Genomic DNA, 24,211 nt, shown 5'->3' on the forward strand with positions numbered 1-24,211 from the left:
TAATTAAACACATACATTTCAAGGAGAATCACTTATGGCATAAAAATGTTATCAGATATACAATTCATTTACCTAAAATTATGCTGTACTTACGTGGAATTACTAATTTTTCCAACTTAGAAATTTAGTATACACACTTAACCCTAATAACATTATCATATTTTAAGTTAAGTACACAGATGTGGTCACTTGTAGCACATAGCTTTTAAAAGCTCGGTCTGTTTATTTTTGAACTTTATTTAACAGGCTGCGGTAATTTTATTTGCTTGTAAAATGTGGTATTTACAGAAACAATTAGTAAAAACAGCAATTTTGCCGTATGGTTATTTACCATAGTATGCTTTATTTACTCTTTTACCACAGGAAAAACAAAATGGCACCAGTGTTGGCAACTTGTAGTTGTGACACGAATAAACAAATACCGGTACATACCAACAGTAACAAGAACAATAAAACCTATTTGCAATATTGGCTGGTTTATGGTTGATTCATACACGTTATACATAGAGGCACGATTATATGGTAATGCGCGATAAAACGAAATAACACCGAAAACCGCTTGAAAACACGAAATAAAACGAATTTGTGCGAAATCCGCGATATGTCACGAAATTTCGTCTATCCTGATTATTTACGTTTTTTTTTTTTCCCATTCTGTAAGGACAACTCACTATCTTCAGCACAATCAAATATTTCTGACAGTATCTAGCAGCCATATATATTATATGCGACAGTGATCATTATACAGTAGAACCCCCATATCGCGAACACGGATTTAACGAAAACAGCGATTTAACGTAAAGGTTTTCAGGAACCATCAAAAAACACCAATTTATTAAAATAATAATATAGATTTCCAAAAGATGAAAGTAAATAGTAATGGAATCTTATTAAAAATTACACTATGTGGTGTCAGTAATAGAATGGAGGTACTATATATTAATATGTGCCTTTGCATCATCTGTCCAAATACGAAAAAATTAAAAAAAATTGTTCAAATTACTTAAAAACTCCGGGTGCTGTAACTGAATTGCGTAGGTGCGTGCCATTGCGCGCGCCTGGATAGATAGACTGTCCGCAACACATGACGTCATGAAGGGTTTCTTTGTCCGCATCCCCCTCCCCCCCTACTATGCCTGGCTTGACTCACCACGTTATCTTCCAAACACGCCCGCATAGTAACAGTGCTAGCCAATAATCACACGTTTCCAAAAATTCCCTTTCCCATCCTCCAGGTTTTTTCAACTTATGACCACGTCACACCAATACGCCATTATCATTATTCTCTAGAGGTATAAAAGTAACTAAAAAAAGCGTACCCGTATGTGTTCATTACTATAACAATTAGTACTCGTTACTATCGTATCACGTTACATTACTCGTTACTTCTGATACAGCATAACATGCTATGTTATGTTGCAGCAACGAATCGGGTAGTATTGCGTACGCGTACAGTATGACGTCGCGTATATAATAATAAATAAAATATAAACAATATTTCATAATTGACAGTTTTTGTTAACCAAGAAACAATTAAATCTCATTAGAGCGGCTTTTTTATACTATCTCTTTTAAGATAAGAACAAAAAACGTGAAAATACGCGATAATAAAAAAATTATTTCTAATTTGTAAACAATACTTTCTTACGTTGTATCTGTTCCAATCTCAAACTTTGTCTACACACACAATACCTTTAACAAACAGTAAAAAACTTTGACGACGAATTTCCAAATTATACTTTACTTAATAAACAAACATGGTTCTATGTAACGCAAATTCATCAAATATGCGCGCGCATGCGTAAAACATACGAAAAATGTGAGTAACGAGATGCAGCCGTGTGCAACGTTTCGTTACTCGTTACTAGATGGCGCTACCTGTTACTCAGTACCGAATACATACTGTTTGCTACAGCTCTATTATTCTCAGTAAGAGCATTGAATATATATAATGTATAGAAGTCGCGAGCCCAGGTTAAATTTTCTGTCCGGTTTCTCAGAAGAATTGTTGTAGTTCCAAGCTCCGCCGCTGCGATCGCTTTCATCTTTGGGTATCGGCCGTATACGCCCCTGGCGGTATTTGGCAGAACTAGGTTAACCAGCCCAGTCGTGACATCATCCTTCACCCCCCCCCCCCCCCCCCCCGGCCCATTCGAAAATCCCAGACCAACGATTCAAATTACCCGGCAGGTCTTATCAGCATCTTTAGGCGACCTTGAAGAGGAGCTTTCCTTACCATCGTTTGAGAATGATGAAATCCCAAAAGAAGCTAGCCACGGGAATCACTGAGTGATGGGATTCTGTACCCAAGTGAAGTTAAAATTAGCTATTAAAACTTTGTTTTGGGCCAATAGTCAGTGTTCCGTTCAAAATATGGTTTTATTTTAAATGTAAAATACTTATTTAAACTATATTTCGCGTTGGTAGTTTTAGAATGTCCAACATTCTAAAGGGTAAGAAATGTGCCTACACAGGCTTTCAGAATGAGAGGAACTATTCACGGGGCATATCAATGTTCCGTTTTCCAGTGAAAGACAAAGACCGGTAAGTTTTGAATTATACTTTCGTTTCACTTTATCAGTTATATGCCGAGTGAAAAAAGGTAAGTATGCAATATATGTTCTAAATTATTTAATGAGTTTTAATTACCCTGAAAAATAATTTAGGACTTAGTTTTGACTACAACCGACCACACTAAATAATTTTCAGTGTAATTTATAATAAAAAGTAGTTTTACCTTATTATTCCCCACATCGTCGGTTTTACAACAGATGCATTTGTTTAGGCAAGTGTTTAAAAATTAATTTAGGAATAGACTACTTAAATTGCTTAATAAATCAAATAAATATTTAATTATTTGTGATTATGTATGATATATTTACATGAATTTTTTTTATTAAGTACAATATTTTAATGTCAGTAGATTAATGGCACTGTCAAAGAAGACTGTGAGATAAAGTGCTTTTATTTTCCAGAGTACATACTTTGTAAGAGAATTTATCAGCATAAAAATAAAAACAAAAACATAGTGGGAAAATCTATTCCACACAAACATACCAGTATATAGAATTTTGTTTTTAAAACGTAGTTAAATCTTTTTAAAATGCATTGAATACTGCCTTTACTACTTAAGTCATAAGCAACTTTTCTTTAAATTAAAACATTTTATTGCATATCCAAAAAAATATTATATAACACATTTATTTCGATATTCTAAGATGTAGGGTAGCCTACTCATTTAAACTCGAGGTGTTACAACACTATCCTTTTTGTTCAAAAAATTGAATTGAGTTTTTTATGCGGCACAAATAGAATTAATTTTAAGAAAAATGTTTTCTTATTTTAGATGTCTCGAGTGGATTTTGAGGAGTGGAAACAACAAGCTTTTGGAACTCCCAGATAGTTCATTAACACATTGTTATATGTGCTGATCATTTCGATACCAATCAATTCAAAAATGAACTGAAGAACTCTTTAAACTATTTTGCAATTCCGAATATGCACAATCCCAGTACAGAAAAAAACTCTAGAGATCAAGAAACAATCATGATTACTGAACATGACGACGCAACACAAAAACTTAGCCCTTCCAAATGTCATACATCAGAATTTGTTTTGAATGAATCCCAAATATGTGATACTTTTTCCAACGATATATAAATAGCAGCATCACTCATTACTAGTGATCCTACCACACTGGCAAGCAATAATGATACACCGAGGAAAATACGACTTAAGGCCAAGCTTCGTAAGAAAGTATTGATGCTTAAAAGTAAACGGAGCCAACTCCAGTTTGTAAAAAATAAATCTAAAAAATTATCTGTATGTGACTTACTTTTACAGCTCAACGAACATGTTTCCGGCCCCCCATTTACTTTATTAAAAATGCAAATAAACCACAAAAAACGAGTCCCTTGGGAAAAAGACGAAAAAGAATTTGCGATGTCAATTTTTTACAGGTCACCTTCACTCTATCGGTCATGGATAAAACAAGGGTTCAAACTTCCTAGCGAAAAAACTGTAAGAAAGTGGATCAATGTAATGAATCTTGCACCTGGCATCACTCATGAGGTGACAGAAAAGTTGAGAACTAAAGTAAATTCCATGTCACGGCACGAAAAAGAATGTGTACTGATGCTCGACGAAATGGCTATCAAAAAATGGCTCACATATAACACAAAAAACGATGAAGAAGAGGGAAGACAAGATCTTGGTGAAATAGGACGAAGCAAATTACTTGCTTCGCAGTCTCTTGTGTTCATGTTAAGAGGCCTTCTGTGTTCATGGAAAATGCCATTTTCTTATTATTTGTCTTCTGGAACCGTCAAATATTTTGATTTGATGATTTTAATGGATTTGGTCTTAGAATCATTAATAAATATAGGTTTGAAAGTACGTGCCATAGTTTGCGACCAGGGTACTTCAAACCAAAAAGTTATTGAACATCTTGGTGTTTGTGAAGAAACCCCCTTCTTTATGTTCAGAGAACATAAAATATTTGTTGTTTACGATGCTCCTCACCTGTTAAAATGTGTGCGAAATAATCTAATGGCGAATGACTTTTTAATCGACGGACAGATAATAACATGGAGAGCCATTACAAATTTGGCTTGCAGTGACTCCCAAAATAAACTTGCCAGGGCAGTACCAAAACTGAGTGAGCGTCATGTCAGACCCAACTCTTTCGAAAAAATGAGTGTCAAGTTAGCTGCACAAATATTCAGCCATTCAGTTTATGCAGCACTTATGGCATATGCCACTGCAGACAGTAACTGCAAGAACCGTGAAGAAACTGTAGCGACTGCAAAATTTGTAGAAAAAATGAACAACCTTTTCGACAATTTAAATAGCAAATCAAGCACCGATCAAACCCACACCGTCAACCAATTTCGTGCACAAATACCCTTTTTATAAATAATATGGAGGAAGACATAGCTTGGTTACGTCGATGGACATTGAGAAGTAAAAAAAATCTCCCTCCGACATTTAAAAATCTACGCCTTACATTAAGGAGCATTTTGATGCTCTGGGAGGATCTCTGAAAGGAAGGAGTTTATTTTTTTCTTACTTCAAGACTTCAACAAGATCCTCTGGAAAATTTATTTTCTGTACTGCGACAGCGGTGTGGTTATGGACGCAATCCTTCTGCACAGAAGTTCCGACAAAGTTTACAACATAATATGTCGGTAAGGTTATCCATTCCACCCCAGTCAGCAAATTGTGAGGACGACGGTGATGAAAATGTGCTACTTTTTTCGAAACCGTCAACGAAAAATGAAAAGATGAGTGACTCCACCACCAACACGTTGATTAATCCAGGAGGTAATTACGTTTATACTTTTATTTCAATTATCTACATTTTTTGGGCATAAGTACCTATATAAAATATCAAAGAGTCATATACAATGACAATTTTAATTCCTTTTTTTTTAATAGGTTTTTGTACAAATGCTGATGATCTAGCAACAGTCTGCAGACCATACAAGGAAATATCAAGCGATTTTCATGTAAGAAAAATTCAAACTGAAATCGTAATGGATCCAAATTTTTCAGGTAAGAATAGCTGATTAAATAATTCTGTACATTCTTGTAACTATAAGATAAACTAACAAGCATGTAACACATGTGACACAATCTTCAAGTCGTGTCATTTTCTTATTATTAGGTCTTAAGCCAAAAGTTTTGTATAATAATTTCAAGGATTACAATAACTTTGAATATATTTAAAACTGTAATTAGTAAGGAGTTACTGTAATTTGTTTTGAGACTTCATTTTGGTCACCCCTTGAAGAAAGGTGTGCCATGTAAAAAAAAAACACACAAAAGTTTTTGATTATAATTAATAAGTTTACAACAACTTTGAACGGATTTAATTTGTTACAAATAAACGGGGTTATAATTTTTTCTGTTCTTTAAACCATTTTTGTACATCGTACTTCTTTGAGGAAGTATAATCAATTGAGACGAATGCAATATTTTTATACTGAAGGATATTTCGTGTTTTTTTAATAGACATTTTCTTTTATTTCTATTCCTTGACCATTATCGAACTCGACCGAAATTTTCTATCTGAAGATATTATGTATAATTCTGGAAGAAGTATATAAATTTCTTCACAAATTATATAGGCCTATATAAATTTCTTCCAAAAGTGTATACATATTTTTTTGAGCTAAACCATTTTTTTTTAGTGTCTCAGGGTCATCAAAAGAAAGAACTAAGTAACAAGTTTCCGGAAGTCGGAACATGGTAACGACTGCAACAGGCAGAATTACCTTCGAAATTGTCCTAAAAACGAAAAATGTCTTATAGTAGTGGGAAATATAAAAAATTAAGAGCTCATGCTCATCCACTACTAAACGTAATGCACTGGTAAATTTTACTGTTTTACAACATCTAGTGATTTTCTTACAATGAAACATGCAAAATCATGCAGTGAATTTTGGGTTGAGGTGTATCAAATATTTTATTTTGTGTACTTAAATTAGTTCAAACTTGGGAATTTAGATGTAAGATTCGAAACATTCACTCTATTATGGGACAGTCTTAGTGGTAAACTATTTACAGATACGTAATTTAAATGCTTGTTTATATTCATTAACCGTGTTGTTGTTTAAGGTTGTGAAGAACACGCAACTACTGAGGAGAGCAGTGGAACACTGGAAGATTGTGCAGTGCACTATTTAGCTGGTTACACTGCCAAAATGTGTTTGAACAAATTCCGTTGCCTGTCTTGTGAAAAAGTGTTAACAGAAAATACTAATGTAAGTCAGAAGAAGAAAGCCTTGAACTATTATAAGAACTACATTTGCAAAGAAAAATTTCAACCACCTAATTACGAAGAAAACCATTTAACTGTAGCGTCCAACATTCTCACTGAAGTCACGACCTTTCAACTAGAAATTTTTTGTAAATATTACGAAGCCCATTGTTTTAAGAAAAATCTCACCTCCCTGATCGAGAATGTTATAAAAGAGTGTACCAGTACTGCCTTCCCAACGTGGTTTGACACGTGCCGTGACCACAAAGATTTTCTATTGCGGACTTTAGTGCGCTGTCAAATATTTAATCGGGTAAAGTGGATCTCCAGACAAGAACGCGACACTAAACGAAAAAGAAGCGACATGAAGGAAAATTCAAAACTTAAAAAGATTAAACACCAATGATGCAACAATGTGAACCATTTCACGGAGTGTTCAACTTAAAACTGCAATTCAATGCGATTTGTCTCTAAGAGTCTAGCACAAACACTATACATCGTTTTTCAAATCATGATCACACCAGTGATGGTAAAGTTTTCATTATACTTCCGTAAAGAACACTTAACAGGTTTAACGTACCACAAAATTAATTTAGTAATATTTTCTCGTAGTGTTATTATTTCTAGTGAAGTATATTTTATTTGTATTCAGTGAATTGTTTTCACCATTCATTTTAGTTTTCGTTTTAAATAGTTATATGTTTTGTCTACTGGGTCAATTTTTGTTTTTAATTATACGAAGTTTGACTGTATTATCAATTTTACAGTACTGTATATATTTATCAGCTTTGTGTAAGTATAAAAAATGTGAACATAATCCATTGAAGATGTGGGGTCTACTTAACTCTCTTAAAGATTTCCATTCATTCACTTAATCAAAGATATTAAATACAATATTTTCTCAAATACCACTACATGGCACGGTGAATGTTTATCGATAAGAATGAATGGAAGTAATAAGTTACCTACTTCGAAAGAAGAGTTTTACATTCTAATTTGATGATGTAATTAACGTTTGAAATTGATATTGTACTTAGTTTTCTCTGATCATGTGTGTATGTGAGTTAAAATTGACTTTTTAGTTGTTTAGTTATATTGAAATTTCTTGTGCATGTACATAAAATATAATCTTAAGACAGCTGTGGTATATTGAAAATATCACAGGAAAATTATGCAACAATGCACTATGATTTATAAACATGGAAAATCCACCAATTTTTTTACTACATCCTGAAATTCTTTTTCTTAAGGGACAAAAGATTGTAAATGTGGTTTTAATAAATATAAATAAATCTTCGGATTAAAACAAATTTACTTTTAGATATTGGATAGGAAAATCAACATACCTTAAACTACCTTCTCTTATTCAACGTTATATATTAAGTAGTAAAAGGGGTAGATATTATTTTTAAAAAAAACAATGGAACCCACTAAATCAGCATTGGCAAGATATATATAAATTCAATATTAAAATTTTTTGTATTTAACTTTTTTCGGTAATAAAAATTCAGGATGATTTTGGTTTAATTGGTTTACGTATATTGCTATATTTTCTAAATCACAAAAAAGGGAAAAGAGTACATCAGTGAAAATTCAAAAATTTAGTTTAAGTAATACTAGCCATACCAAAAAATCAATATGCGAGATAAGAAATTTGGTAACTGCTCTAAATTTCAAATAAAATTGCATTGATTTCATGAATACTGAAATGTATGCGTAATAAGGCATATTATGTTATTATCCTAAGCATGACTATAACTAAAAAAAATTACAGTAATTTAAAACGATGACAAAGTCTTAGCATACAATAAGTGAGCGAGTCTTAGTTTATTTTTTAATTGGCTTCTTCGTCAGATGAAAAAGAGTTAAGATTTCATCAAGGTAAAATATAAGATTTCATCAAGGTAAATAAAATATATTCTCAAAGTTACTAAATCGGGAGATAGAAAATAAGGTAGGTACCTACTTTAATAAAAATTAAAATAGGCTTATGCTAAACCAATTAAAAATAAGTCGTAAAAATATTTTTATTTATTAAATATTTTCTATACTTGACAGTTCTTTGTGTATATTTCTTCAAAAATCTTTCCATTTAATACATACTTTTCTTAAAATGGTAGAATATCAGCAATACCCGGAAATTACGTGAGCAAAGACATGGGTAATTAGATACACTTTTATTATAAAATAAAAACAATTATACATTTGTAGTTCACGAATGTGATATTTTGTTTATTGCTTCACAAAATTCATTTGCCAGTCTAAAATTTCATCGTACCACTTGTCAGAAATGTCAACAAAAATGAGAGATTGATTTTTTCTGACGAATTTCAATTACGAGGAAACCTTTCGCAAGAATTTTTTTCTTCGCAGTAGTCACTGGGACACAATTAATTTAAATTCACTAAGATAATAAAATTGTATGTATAATGATTTGATTTTGTATATTTATATAACTTCCCAACCACTTTTTAATAATTTTCATGTGAATAAAAATTTGTAAAGCAATTTAATTAATTGTGTCATATAATACTTCTGATTAGATGGAAATACAAACTTTTCATCCGTAACATACTATGATAAAAAATTATTTATTATTGCAAAATAATATTCACTGTTCAAATGCAAATTTAAATAGATTATACATACATGTTTCCTGCCTAATTAATTATTTAACATAATAACTTTTAGTATAAAATCCTTTTTCTCTTGTGTTAAAATGGGTTGCTAAAATGAGGAATTATAAATATATCACTTACTAAGTCCGTGCACAGATTTACACAAAACAGCAATGTAGATAGTCTTTTTTGGTAGTTTCTAATTTTCTGCCCTTAATAACATGAATTTGGTTGAATTCATACCAAAGTGAATTTTTTGAACAACTTAAAATGATGTCAAAAATAAATATTTATTTTATATTAAAAATCCACAAACTGTTTTTAAAATATAACATTTATCACGCCATATGGAATAATAAACAAAAAAAAGCTCTTATATGTTGTCTGTGTTTAAAGAATTGTATTATATTTCATGGAAATAATATTTACCTTTCGGTTATTAAAAGAAAATATATTTGTATTCAAAATACTTGCGCATCGTTTTTACGAGCATAACTTGTGTATCTAACCTCAAAGCAAGGAATATAAAGAGTGGCAACTCAATGCTATAACAAATACTCTTATTTTCTTTGGAGATCCGGGAAATGTGCGTTGTTTATAAGCAACTTAACATAGTAAATCGTTAACTTTTCAAATCTATGTTGGCAAAATTGATTTTTTTTTTGTGGTCATTCGTTACCGTATAACGTTTAAGATTATTTATTTTGAATTACGAAACAACCAAAACATTATGTAAAAATGCTTCATCTTATGTTAAAAAAATTATAAACTGCATAGCCACAAAGTATGACATCATAACATTAGTTTCAGTTACCAATAACAACACGTGCACGCGTTTGAACAGTCATCGCAGCCATAGTTGTTTCATAGCTACCAAAATCATACAACGTTGTCAAGAATTATTCCAAATTATGTTTTGCCATATTACTCAATGCGCCACTCCGTTAACACAACATTTTATAAATTCTGAACCACGAAGGTCAGTATTTTTTTTACGTTATTACGTTTAAGAAATTTCTGTAGTTTTCTTATAATTAAAACTTAATTTTTGATGTTGGCATCTTTTAACTGCACTTTTTTTTTCGGTGGCCGTACTCCATTTCAGTTGCGCCCGCCCGTATATAAGCGCTCGGATTTCAACAAAAGGCACCGCCTCTCGATAGAGTGAGACAGAGAATTACGCGCACGACCTTGAAAAAAGCGACGCTACAGCGCTCTGGCGTGGAAGCTGGTAACTACGAGTACCCTCTTGTGGAAAGAAGAGCTGTCTAGCGGCGGAGCTAACAACTACCACAGTTTTGGATCAGAAAATTGGAATAATAAATCCTATACCCTCGAGACTTCTATAAGTTATATATATTCAATGGTAAGAGCTTTGTGCGCGGTGTTTTAGTTTTTGGAATACGTTTTTTATAAGTGCTGCGCAGCTCAGCGAACAAAGAGAGTCAGCCGGCGGCTACGCCGCGCCGTAACAGCAGCTGACCGAGTACAATGACCTTTCTCCGCGTACGGCGCGCTATTGACGGAAATTTACCATGAATTTGCGGCCATTTTTTTTATTTTTTACTGTGACGCAATGTGTATGTAGCTCGTATTTGTTATAAACGCTGCAGGTTGCGACTGTATTTTAATAAACTTTAACGCATTTCTTACACTTTACATATTCTTAAACTTTTTTTTATTTTATGCCTCATTTTTCACGGTTTCTGAAAATCTGTATGTACGACCGAGGTGTACTTACGAACCGGGGGCCGTACGAGCGAGATTAAAAGACGTTGAAGATGTAAAGTTGACGAAGTCTGAGATAGCACGGCAGCACAAGATATCAGCGTCGACCCTGTCTACGATATGGAAACGTAGGGACGCGATTATGAGTGCGGGGGTCATTGAAAATCGGTAAATCGGATTTAACGAAACATCGATTTAGAGTAAACATTTTCGGTAACCATAGCACTTCGTTAAATCTGGGTTCTACTGTAGATTTTAAAATGAAGTCTCAGAATTAATGTAATATTTTCTTTAAACGGTAATCTTGTGTACCATAATAATTTAAGATGTTGATAACTATGATACAATGGCCGCCGTTCTCTTTCTGTAAATACAAAAATAACAAACGTCCAAAATATGTTTTTCTAAGATTACGTTTTTAATCATTAAAATATTACACACTAAAGCGCATTTCTTTTACTGTTTATTTAAAATAAAGTACGTAGGGTACGAAAACAAAATTAACCCTGCTTAACGTAGCGATTGTAAATAATAAAGGCTAGCCTACAAATGATTTAGCACAGAAAATAGCACACGCACAGAAAATAGAAACGAAGTTTTTGAATTGCGCCACCTACACTAGAGCACAGCATACGCACAGGAAAATAGCACAGGATCGACGCACAGAAAGTTGACCAACTTTTAATATTCTCTGTGCGTGTGCGCTGTGCGCTGCTCGCTGACCAATGAAAACTCGCTTACCACCGAGGTCATGCACAATTTTTTGTAAATGTTAAATGCGTACGTAATTTGACTAGACTTGTACATTATATTTTTTATATTATGCATGGGAATTTAAATAGTCTCCTTCAATTACAACATGAATGAAGAGACTATTTTCGACATAAGTTTATTTTGCCTGGTTGAAAGCAAACCAATTTTGGTAAATATGTAGTGTAGAGGAATTTGCAGGAAAAAAAAAATGTTAAAAATCCGAAAACTCTTTTATCATACGCTCTTTTACTTCCTCTTTTCATTAAACCCGGCGGAGAAATAAATTCCAAATACTTTAGGAGATATTGCCGTTTTTATTTTGCAATACAAGACCTGTACTATCATTCGAACGTCACATTTTTTTTTTATTTTCCCGTGTATGCCCTCTCGCTCGCCACTAGACATCTTGCCGTTGATGCCTGTCACATTCTTCAGCCTTGCAGTCGCCACCTAAATGCGTGGCTTTAAAAATAGAATCCCATCCATTCTTTATTTTATCAAACTTCCATTAGTTATCTGTGCCGTCTGCAGTGTGTAGACAAAGTTTGAGATTGGAACAGAAACAACGTAAGAAAGTATTTTTTTACAAATTAGAAATATGTATGTTTTTGTTTTTATAATCGCGTATTTTCACGTTTTTTTGGTTGTTATCTTAAGAGAGATAATATTAAAAAGCCGCTTTAATGAGATTTAATTGTTTCTTGGTTAACAAAAACTATTAACTATCAAATATTGTTAATTGTTTATATTCTATTTATTATTAGTTACGCGACGTCATACTGAACGCGTACACAATACGACTGGATTCGTTGCTACAACATAACATAGCTTGTTATGCGGTATCAGAAGTAACGAGTAACGTAACGATAGTAACGAGTACTAATTGTTATAGTAACGAATACATACGGGCACACATTTTTTCGTTACTTTTACACCTCTAGTAGGCACTACCGTATTTATTTCCGAATCGCTAGGGCAGTTTTCTTGTAACTTTTGTTTCGGTCAGTTGTTGGGGTATCTGTCCGGGAAAGGGGTGGTGATGGTTTGAGTTTAATCCCAAATTAATTTTCTAAAAAAGTTGACAGGTTTCTTTAAATGAAAAAAATATAAATTTCCAGCGATTATTTCGTTTGAGGCGTACGTGCGTTGCCGCAGCCGCACTCCTGCTTTTTTGTAAGGAATTAAATCGTCGCGCTACACTAGCACCACCTGTTAACAACATCCCGAACCAACATGGCCGCCAGCAGACTGCCCGCGTCGACAATAGACAGCAGGACAATGCTACGTCGGCCGCGGGCTGAGATGCTATACTTACGTGGCGTGGTAGGGTATTCTGTTTATTTTGACGCAATCGGTGATCGCATCCGTACTTATGCGGTATAGTTTTAAAGAGAATTCACACATCTGCTCACAGAAATTAAGATTTCGTTAATATAACCTATTATTTTCCAATTATACAGGTTTAAACAAAATTTTTATGCTATTTTCGGTTAATTTTAATTTTTGGGGGCTAAAATTTGTCCAATTCGGTTATAGCGAGGACACGGTTATAGCGAGGATCAAACCCGGAACCGTGACACCTCGCTATAACGGGACTCTAGTGTATTTAGATTGAATCATGCACAGACCTATTTAGAATGATCAGATGTGAATGGAACATTGATGGAATGAGTAGGCGGGTACAAACAAGAGAATCCCGATAAAAACTTAAAGGCCCATGTCCACCTCCGCCATGTTCTCCACTTCCTGGGGTGCACTAAGTTTAAAACACGTACATTCAGAGGTGTTGTCCTCCAGGGACACGTTGAAACTGTGCCGCCTCTCAAGCGGAGAGTCTGAACCACTCGACTCTGCTATGGATGGCAGGTTCCACTTCACTGGTCTACAGATGCTGGTCCGGCTGGACATCCGTGGGGCACACCAAGTCCTGCGTCGCAGCGCCTGCAGGGCAACGAAGCATGACATGCATTTGTAATTTTATTTTATGGCACTGAATGCAATTATTAATTTCTAAAAATTTTCTAGTCAAAATATTATAAATTGATTTAAGATATCAAAACAAAATGCTAGTGAGTAAAAGTATGCTGGAAATTAAAGTTTTGTGAAGACCAGCACCGTTGCTCTCAGGAGCAATTGTTAAGTTTTAATAAGTTAGTTTGGGAAGTAGAATCAAAACCCGACAATACAAAGAGAGTGAATGAAATTCCTAGATTTTTCAGTGTTAATACACAGGAAACTTTCATTTTTAATCTTCATTTATTTCCAGTTCTTGCTAAACAACTTCTTACGATTTCAGTTGGTTGATAGAATACATACTTAAACTTCCCAACTTAAGTCCTGTATGCCAACAACACAAAAAGAAACATCCAATATAAAATTATCATCATCATTAGAGAAGAATGATTCAGCAAATTTTAAGATGGGTACAGCCGAGTACCGTAAATATAATCTCGAGTCATTGCTTTATTTTTCAGTTGTTCAGGGTGTCTACTTAGTTACAAAAATAAAAATTAGTGACTTTTTCATGACAATTTCTACAAAAGTGTGACCACGAAACTTGTCAAAATGGTATAATTTTTAAATGTTATAAATTAAGTGTAGCCTATACCTTACATCAAAAATAAAATGAAAAATTGAACGTTTGCTTTCTTTATCAAAATGTATAGGCCTAAATGCTGGAAAAAAATACATAAGTTAAGCCCACATACATACAAAACTAATTGCATACACTTAAGATAGGTACTTGCAAAACACTCTTCTTGATTGATTTCTCTGTATTCCGTGAAGAACTGAAAAATTCTGAGAGTATTTACACTAACAAACTGTAAAGTATGAAACTAAACTTCTAATTAGTTGACATGTTTTTCAGCTTCTTCTTCTCAATGTCAATTTCCTTCTGGAGTGCCTCCAAGAAAAGTTCTCTCTTCCTGACTGCTAATTTCACAAGCGTTTCCATGGCAGTTTTTACCTTGATAGCCTCTTGGTTTCCTTTTGAATTCTTTTTTTCAAGGGCTTCCTTCCAATTGAAGCTTGCACGCCTAGCTGCTTGGATCATTCCATTGCATATTTCAATATTATTTATTCCACCCACTGCCTGCACAGCTGAATAAATGCTACGTTGAGAAATAAGAGAGAGTTCATTCATATTCTCAACCAAAAACTCTTTATTGATCGAAAATCCCTCTCAACTGCACTGTTGCCATGAAATAATGTAAATACCGTATTTACTCGCATAATGTCCGCAGTAATTTGGCTACATTTTCGACAAAAAAAAATGGGGTGCAGCGTGCAGACATTATGAGGTGAAGTCCGAAAATAAATTTCTTTCCTCAAAATTTTACATGTTTTGTGTAGAGTAAAAAAATTGTTCTCTCATAATTAGTTTACTAGTACCCTGATTTTACGTCGGCCAACGGTTCCGCGGATTGCATTAGTAAAATTGCTGCTTCGTAAAATTAGCACCCTTTCCTCGGCCCAGTTAAAAAATTTTAACGGCGGCACACTACTTTGCAGAGCGCTGGTGACTGGCGACCTTCCGCAGCGGACGTGAGAAATGTGACAGGTGTCGAGATAATTGGGCGCCGGCGATTAGTGGAAGACGCCACTCATTTTTTTTCTTCTCTCACTCGCCTGTGCGCTCTTACATTCAAAAGCCGCAGCCAGCCTACAAAAAATAAACTCTTTGCGTGAAAAGATATTTTTTTAATCTTTCATTGAGAGGCCACTAATTGCATGGGGCAGATGTCTAATGTCGGCATTAGCCGGCGCCGGCGAGCCTCCCTCCCTGTCCCTTGCCCACTGGGTGCATAAAAACAGTTACCGGCAGACGTCTGTGCATGTGACCGCTCCGGAGAAATGAACAACTCAAGGTCAAAGCATTGTTGACAGTCAGTAAATTTCCATTCCGTTACTGTGCCTTTCAGGGGTGACCAAGGTTGCTTTGTCTGGTGCGGAATTTATGTGGATTTAAAAAAATTTCATTTCAAGAATTTAAAAAGAAATGTGCGGACATTATGCGATGGCGGACATTATGCTATTAAATACGGTATAGTTGTGCAAAATGACAACAATGCCTGGTTAGCTTTAGCATCTGTGAAGATGTCAAAGAGGAAAGTGTCCCACCTGTGTGAACTTAAGTCAAAAGTCTTCAACTTTTCTTTAACAGCAGATTGCTCACAGATGACAAGATAATTTAATTTAAACAGGTCTGCCTCAATGTTAGAGACATGATTTTTTGAAGTTAGTTCATCAAGGGCGATTGTGATATATTGTAACCTTAATGTGTTATTATTACTGTTGGTGAAAGACAAGCAGCTCCTTTTACCATACTATTACGTAATGGAGACTTTGGTCCAGTCAATTTCATGTACATTTCAAGTAAAAAGCTTCTAGTCTCTTCTAAATTGTTGCACATTGAGTTTTTTTACATTCTTACAACTGTTTTTCGTACCGAATCGTATGTCCACATTTTGTGTAGATAACAAGTTATTTTTCACATCAATTGCAAGTAGCTGTTTTGTGTTCTTCACAGAACTCATTACATTCCTTTTCACAAACCAGCTTGCAATGCTGCGTGCCACTGAATACAGTTCTACATACAGAAATGGCAACATTGGATTGTCACTCTGGAAGATTATTACCGTATTTACTCGCATATAGGTCACCATCGCATATAGATGGCACCCATAATTTGAGGTATTGAATTTGGTATTTAAGATTCCCCCCCATAAAGGTAGCACCGGTAATTTAATGACGCGAATGGCCGGCGCACCGTCCACGAAAGAGTTAACAGGTACTGTAAAACTCCGCTACTACGAGAGATGATAATGGCTTGATAAATTGTTGTAATAACAAGTACTCGTAATAACCGAATATAGAAAATTGAAGTCAAGTTAGATTCCTGTCTTCTTGAAATGTCTTAATTGTAGACTATAACTCGAAAACAGTGCTTTGTATTGAAAAAATGCACAGAATAAAAGTTGTAGTAAATTTAATTACGAATAAAAATGGCCTGTTATGATTTTTTATATCTACAGCGGTTTTCGTTATGGGTTTCGATAAATAATCACGCTAAGTGAATTCACGTCACGCGAGTTCGGCTATGCTAGCCGGCTGGTTGTTATTTTCGTTCAAAACGTGCCGAAGGAACTTGTGTGGATCAGGTAGAAAACATTCGGCTATAAACGAAAGATATAAGAACAATGCTATCCTGAAATGCTGTGACATGTTTTTGGAGTAGATAATCACAGCGACAGACCGACAGGATGCGCTCCCGCCTTTGCCGTCAGCGATGTTTATTTTGACAGCTGAAGCAATTATCTTTTCCACGACCCTTCACAGTGTAAAAAAGAAAGAAAAAAAAACACGTTTGAATGCAGATGGAAAAATAACTATGCAGTATAATAAATATATTTACGGCCCTGCTAAATTTTTCTATTCAATAAAATTCGAGGTATTAGTGATTTTTCAGCAGAAACTGCTGTGACTAATAAAAAACTTATAAAGTATTTATTAACGGCGAAGGACAGTCGTATAAGCCCATAAAAATATTTATTTTACCGAGAATGGACTATACAACCTTGCTTTTGACGCACGCGGAGTGGGAGGGGAGGAGGATGCTGACAGTTTCTCACGCAGAAGGTTAAAATAAGAAAGGTACTATCGAGTCTTGCCTCCACATTATTTTTGCAGTGTTCTTGAAACATTTCACTAAGTACAGTTTTCTTCATATCACACAAGTTACAGTATTCTTTTTTAGCCTTTTCTGCAACTTCATCATCTGTTTTGTTTGACGCAAGTAGCTCATCTAAAAGAAAAGAAAACATTTTCTGACCAAGCGAAGGTGAGTGTTGAATAATCAAGGGATCTAGAGAAGACAATCCTCTAACTGCTTTGTACTTCAAAGGACATCTTTCTTGAAGTTTGGCAGTCATGGCTGTCAACATACCACGACAATCATGCATAAACTCAAGCTTTTCTCTTTCCGTTACAGAGGTTGATACTTCTGCAAGAAAGCGTTTTGCTGCAAATCCAACATCAACTTTATTGCTTAGGATCAAATTGTCTGATTTTTTTACATCAATAGAGAGCAGATTTGTGCTAGTACACTTCATCACGTCAGGCTTTACACAGCGGTTCATAATTTCTCTCAGAATTTTCTGCACTGCTTCAAAAATAAATGGACTCATCGGTTTTGAAGTTTGAAACTTCTTAAGAAAGGGCTCACACTCATCTGCAATTGTCTTGCAGAATGCCAATTTACACTTAACAAATGGATCACGAACGGCTTCAATCAAGGTTTTTGTAATTTTGTCTTCGGAAGCTTGGCTACATTAACAAATTTTGCAACATGATCCCATATCTCTAACGCTCTTTTAAGGCATTTGGCATTGTCTAGCAATTGTACATTACAGAACTTCAAAGGAAATTTTGTGCATTCTGTCAGCTCTGTAAATAATGCTCGTCGAGCTGGAGAATCATGGAAAAGAAAATATAAGTGTAGCAACAAGGTACTAATGTCCCATCCAACAGATTCAATGCCAGTTTCAAAGCACCATGAACCACATGCAAACTACACGTTCCCAGATTCAGTAATGTGAAAGTTTCATTGCTTGTGGTGGATCTGATGTGTTCGTGGAGACATTTGAAAAATTTCAAATTGACGTTGGGGCCATCCATAGACACATGTATTATTTTGGAAGGTGACAGAGGAGCAATTCCATCCAAAAAATTCCTAAGCAAATGTTCAGCTGTGCTTCTATCAAGAAACACACTGTTCAAGTATCTGGTAATAACCATTTGCTTTTCTTCATCCCAAAACCTAATTACTATGTCAATTTGTCCTCGCTGAATTATTTTGTTCAATGCTTCATCAAAACATAATACAAAATTGTCGCACAACTTCAGGTGATCTAGCATATTCTGCTGGAAGTACGGTGCTAGCCCGTGAACAAGAACATAGGCAACTTTATCTCCTCCTAAAGTAATTGGCAACTGCACTATCGGGAAACATCATTTTAAATACAGTACTTATGTTACTGCAAGAATTAAAAGACATTTTCTTGCACACAACCTGCAGACTGCAAATAATCTCTGCTTTCATTGCATCTTCTTTTAAAACGTAACTGTTGAGATTTCTTTGAGGCACTACATTCTGTAGACTAGTGACCGTGTTTATCTGAAGATGAGTGCATTGTGACATGAAAACACTATTTGAGCAAGAAGAATCACTACTCTGTCCCTTGTCTAGGTTAACGCCTGAAATCGCTGTTGATCCAGAACAACTTGCAATATTACCTGGCGTCTTTATGAAAAAAGAAGACAAAGAAGTCTGACTTGTTGCACCTTCCACCATTTTCAAATGGGTTGGTCCTTTGTCCTTTCCCATGAGAAACTAATGCTTGCTTTCCCATATTGCTCAAGTTCAAAGTCTTTTTACACACACTACAAAATGCTTGAGTATTATGCCCATCTACAGGACGCAACCATGCTTAAAAATCTGGAAACAGAGCCGGTTCAGCCACAGCTGATTAAATACAGTTTTTTTTCCCAGACATAATGAACTGTAACAGTCTTTACATAATCAACCTGGAACAAAACAAAGTAGGTGGATGGTTACACACAAAAGCTTACTACTCCACATGCAACAAACAGGTAGCCTTCTTTTCACAGGCAAGAGAGCCACAACCACAACCCGAACAGTTCCGAAGTTTACCAAAGTGAAAGGTTAAGTCAGGTTCGCGTTATTTAACATCCTATATCACCGTAAAATATATAAATCCTTGAAATATGGTGTTTTTCAAGGGTGATCGTTCCATGTAGTGAAAGGAACACGTCCGCGTAGCAAATACAGTTTCTCACTCCTTGGCAAAAGTTGGCAACAGATACTGCACGCCACTCTGTTTGTTTGGTACCAGTGATTTTGGGCTTTGTTTTTGTTTACCTTGAAGTAAATTTTCGTGCTTTATTGACACGTTCTACAGATAATTTATTCACGTTTATGATTACTTTTCGCCATATTCATGCAATGGCGAGTGGTCGTGAAAGAAACGCTGTTAACAGTTAAGCAAAAATTGAATATTTTGAGTTAGTTTGACAACTGCGTTGGATCGCGTGTGGCCTTAGCCAAGGCATTGAGAATTTCTCATGTCTACATTAAACACAATTGTTCAAAATCGAACGTCCATCGAAAATGCCGCAGAACAATGTGGACCAATGGAAAAAAAATTTAAAAATATCAAGTTGTTAATGTTAGGCGTATAACATATTTTTACTTAAGTTATAGGATTGCTATTAAATACTAAAGTTTATTGCAAACAAAAATAATATAGTTATTGTTGTAAAATTTTATTACATCAAGCGTTGACTTGAAGAATAATTATATCTATCATCATGTAGTTTTTAGTAAAATTTACTTTCCCCTCAATTACACTTTCCTCCGAATTACACCTTATTCAGTTTTCCCCTTGATAAGTGTAATTCAGTGGTTCCACTGTATTTTGAAACAAACTAGTAAGTGTGTTGGCAAAACACTACAAATGGTAAATACAGCATAATACTTAATATATCTCAAAACTTAAGACATACAAGCCGAGTTAGTGAACTTCTTTACTACTTTCACATCTTCATTCACTACTGCATGCAGATGACTGCAGTAACCTTCAAAAGATACAGTGAGCGGAACAGAATTTATTGCAACTAGAGATGATGTATGTACATAGCTAATAGCCAGACCTATGATGTTTTTTGATTAGATATATTTCTTTCAGAGTTATTTTTCGAAATTTTACTTTCCACTTCATCTCACTAACTTTATAGCTATCTCCCTGACTTTCCCTGACTTTATAGCTATCTCACTGACTTTCCCTGACACCTTTATTTTTCCCTGACTTTCCCTGACTATCCCTGACATTCCAGATTGTAGAAACCCTGAAATACAGTATCAGAACTTACAAGCAGCCACGTAATACAATATTCCCGACAGTAAAGTTTATACATTCGTGAGTTTACGTTTTTCCCTCGTGCATTTTAGATTGTCTCCTGCCACAATTACTTGGACTTTTACACGCCTAGGCTTAAATTATTACATGTTTAGAAATAAAAGCAACTTTTCATGTTATAAAATATGTATATTTTGTGATTTAAAATGTTCATTGCCAACTATAAACGTTACTTTTTCACAATGTTTTTAGACCTACTAGCTAATCTTATCTACTCTTAAAGTACCAATAGTATTTTTTTTTTATTTGAGCAAATATATTGTGTGTTAATAATTGAAGAGGTGGATTCCAAAAAGGGTTAAGTCACATTTTAGCGATTTTGTGTTTATATGTGGAATAACTAACTTTTTACTATTCGCATCTATGGCTGTAACAGGTATTCCAAAAGCGCTTAAGTTATAGCTGTTATGCGGTAGAGAAATCTGGGTTTCTTTCCAAAACGTCCTAAGTCAGCAGTGTTTTCCAAACAAGCCTTCGTTAGTCATGCACCGAAATGCGCATGCATAAATAGGTATTAGTTACTCTATGGTGAAAGTATTGTCATGGTTTTGTACTGCATAGAGGTTATGTCTGTTTATTATTGTTATTGTGGTGGTTTGTCTTGTCAATAGTTAATGTATAAGTAAATGCCAAAATGAATGTAAGTGAACTACAAGATAGCACATGTTCTGTAACAGATATAAGTAGTACACGAAGTAGAAAACGAGCAAGAAATGAAGATAAGTGGGTTAAAAACTGTAAAAAGTTTGCCAGAAACAGCAGTGAGGCCCATGGTGCTCCTTTGGTTGCATGCACGCATAAAGAAGGTGGTAATAGTTGTAAGGCTGCTTTGCTGTCTACAGCAGATATAAGTGCATTTTATGACAAAATCTATAAACACAAAACAGCTGCTGAACAGAATAGCTTTGTTTTCAAGTATATTGTCGCACAAGAGCCTAAACAGCGTAGGCCCAGAAACAAAAATAAGCCTAGAAGCCGTACCGTTACTAAATATTTCATACGACAGACAAGCGGTCGTATTCTAAATGTATGTAACAAAACGTTTTTGTCTGTAACGAGATTTTCTCGTAAAAGAATAAACACCTTAAGCAAACACATGGAAGTATATGGGGAATGCCCACATGAAAGGCGTGGTGGGGCTAGGTTAAATCCCAAACACACTGCGATAAAAGACTCAATGATTGCATACATTAAAACGTTTAGATGCAATGAAAGCCATTATGGCCGAAGAAAAAGTGTTCGTGGTTATCTTAATCCTGAACTTTCTATTAAAAAGTTGTGGCGAATGTGGAAAGATAACCAAAAAATAGAAAACAAACCAATTGCTTCATTATATAAGTTTTTCAAGGTGTTTCAAAACAACTTCAATCTCAGCTTCGGAAGCCCAAAGACGGATGTGTGCTCATTTTGTTACAAGACTAAGAACGAAATCAAGACGTCACGTGACCTTGCTGAAAAGGCTCGATTAATGACTCAGTATAGGCTACATACTCGTAGAGCTAAAAAATTTTATGAAATCATGAAGAAACAAGAAAACAATATAATAAGTGTTTCATTTGACATGGAACAAAACCAACCACTGCCAAATTAAGCATTGGGGAGGTCTTTTATGCCAGACAAATCTGGCTGTACAATTTGACGTTTGTTTTGATGGAAAACCAACAAAACACTTCCAACACATCTGTGTACACTTGGACTGAAGACCAAAGTGGTCGAGGTTCTAATGAAGTATGTTCGGCATTGAGTCATTTTTTTTGGAAAATCTTGAGAAAAAATTGGCAAATGTACCAAAAATCTTTTTGACTCTGAGATTATTTTCAGATGCCTCCAGTGGGCAAAATAAAAACACCAATGTTATGATGTTCTTACTCAACTACGTTGCCAAATCAAGAACCTTTGCAAAAGTGGAATATTACTTTCCAATCAGAGGTCATAGCTAAAGCTATATGCCCCCTGACCGAGTATTTGGAAGATTTGAAAAGGAGTTACGGAAAAAAGAAACAATATTAGAGCCTAGTGAATATCACAAGGTATTTGCGACGGGTGCTACAGTAAATGTGTTAGGCATAGATTGGGTGGTCTCAAACTTTATGGAAGCTTCAAAGAAGGCCATAGTAAAAAGACTTCCCTTTAAAATGCGTGATCAACGTGTTCTCATCTACTCAAGAATGCATGACACTACTATTGACATTCAAAACACATATTGTGGTCTGCCAACAACAGTCAAGGTGACTAAATCACGTACAGTATTGAAAGAAGCGTACACAAACGTTCCTGTTTCGCCAGCAGAAAACCATATTAGTGAAAAGAAGCGACAAGATGTGAAGAAACTTCTGCAGTTTGTTTCACTCAGTCATTGTGCAAGACAGTTTTACCAAACTGCTCTGACTAACAATGTAGAAGGAGATAACGACAACAATATTGTACTATATGATGAAGAAGAGCCATTCCTTTAAACATTGTAACCTTAATGTTCACTCAAAAGACTTGACACATTTTAAAGATCATATTGTTGCTTTTGTTTTGTACTATACATAAGTCTACATACATATTTTGTTCAGTATTATGTAAACATCACACTTAGGCCTGTCAATCTGGTAGGACTAATATTCTTCAATTACATGTTTTTCAAAAAGCTCTTAGTCACTGACAAGTTTTCCAAATAGCTCTAAGTCACTGATGTTCTGTTTTCTTAACCTAATTACAGGTAATATATTGAACTCATAATCACAATAACTGCCTGAGAACATTTTCTTAATGTAAAACATTAGCATTATGTGGATTTTGTGCTTAACATTATCAAAATACACATTCACACCAAAAAAATTGTTTCCTGGAAAAAGTACATTTTTGACTTAGCCCCTTTTGGAATCCACCTCTTCAATTATTTTATTGAAATAAAATTTTAAAAAAATGTAAACACAGGGCTTACGACACTGCCTTCAATGTCGAGTTTTTTTTATTTCTGCGTTGGATTAGCTCAAGTGTTGTTTCTGCACGAATAGGATATAATTTCAATCGAAAATACATCAGCATAATATATAGAAACAGCAGGTCTTTTCCCGTGGCAGCAGGACACAGCAACGGCAGTTCACTTCCCGCGGCAGCGGTGGGAAAAATGGTTGGGGGTGGGGGTAGAATTGCCACAAATAAACGTAATTTGGCCTCGCAGGTTCGTACGTACAACTCGGTCATAAGGACAAATTTTGGAGAACCGTGAGTGTACGTAGAATCGAGGTTTCACTGTACTTTTCATTCAATTAACACTGAATATAAAATTATTAACATGTAGTTGCAGTAAAAGCATGCAAAAATATACAAAGTTAACAAATGAAGGTTAGTTTTGAAACTTA

The 24,211-nt window shown here is 34.8% G+C and overlaps 1 protein-coding gene across 1 annotated transcript in view; it reads right to left on the minus strand.

The window, feature by feature from the left end:
* Nucleotides 1-13,566: 13,566 nt before the first annotated feature.
* The window catches only part of LOC134546216 (centromere-associated protein E-like), a 207,207-nt gene continuing 196,562 nt past the window's right edge, over nucleotides 13,567-24,211 (minus strand). The window contains exon 9 of the mRNA XM_063388840.1: nucleotides 13,567-13,800. Within this exon, the coding sequence (XP_063244910.1) occupies nucleotides 13,567-13,800 (234 nt within the window). The remainder of the gene's footprint in view (nucleotides 13,801-24,211) is intronic.

Source organism: Bacillus rossius, chromosome 1 (assembly GCF_032445375.1).
Source record: "Bacillus rossius redtenbacheri isolate Brsri chromosome 1, Brsri_v3, whole genome shotgun sequence".
NCBI classification, from domain to species: Eukaryota; Metazoa; Arthropoda; class Insecta; order Phasmatodea; family Bacillidae; genus Bacillus; species Bacillus rossius.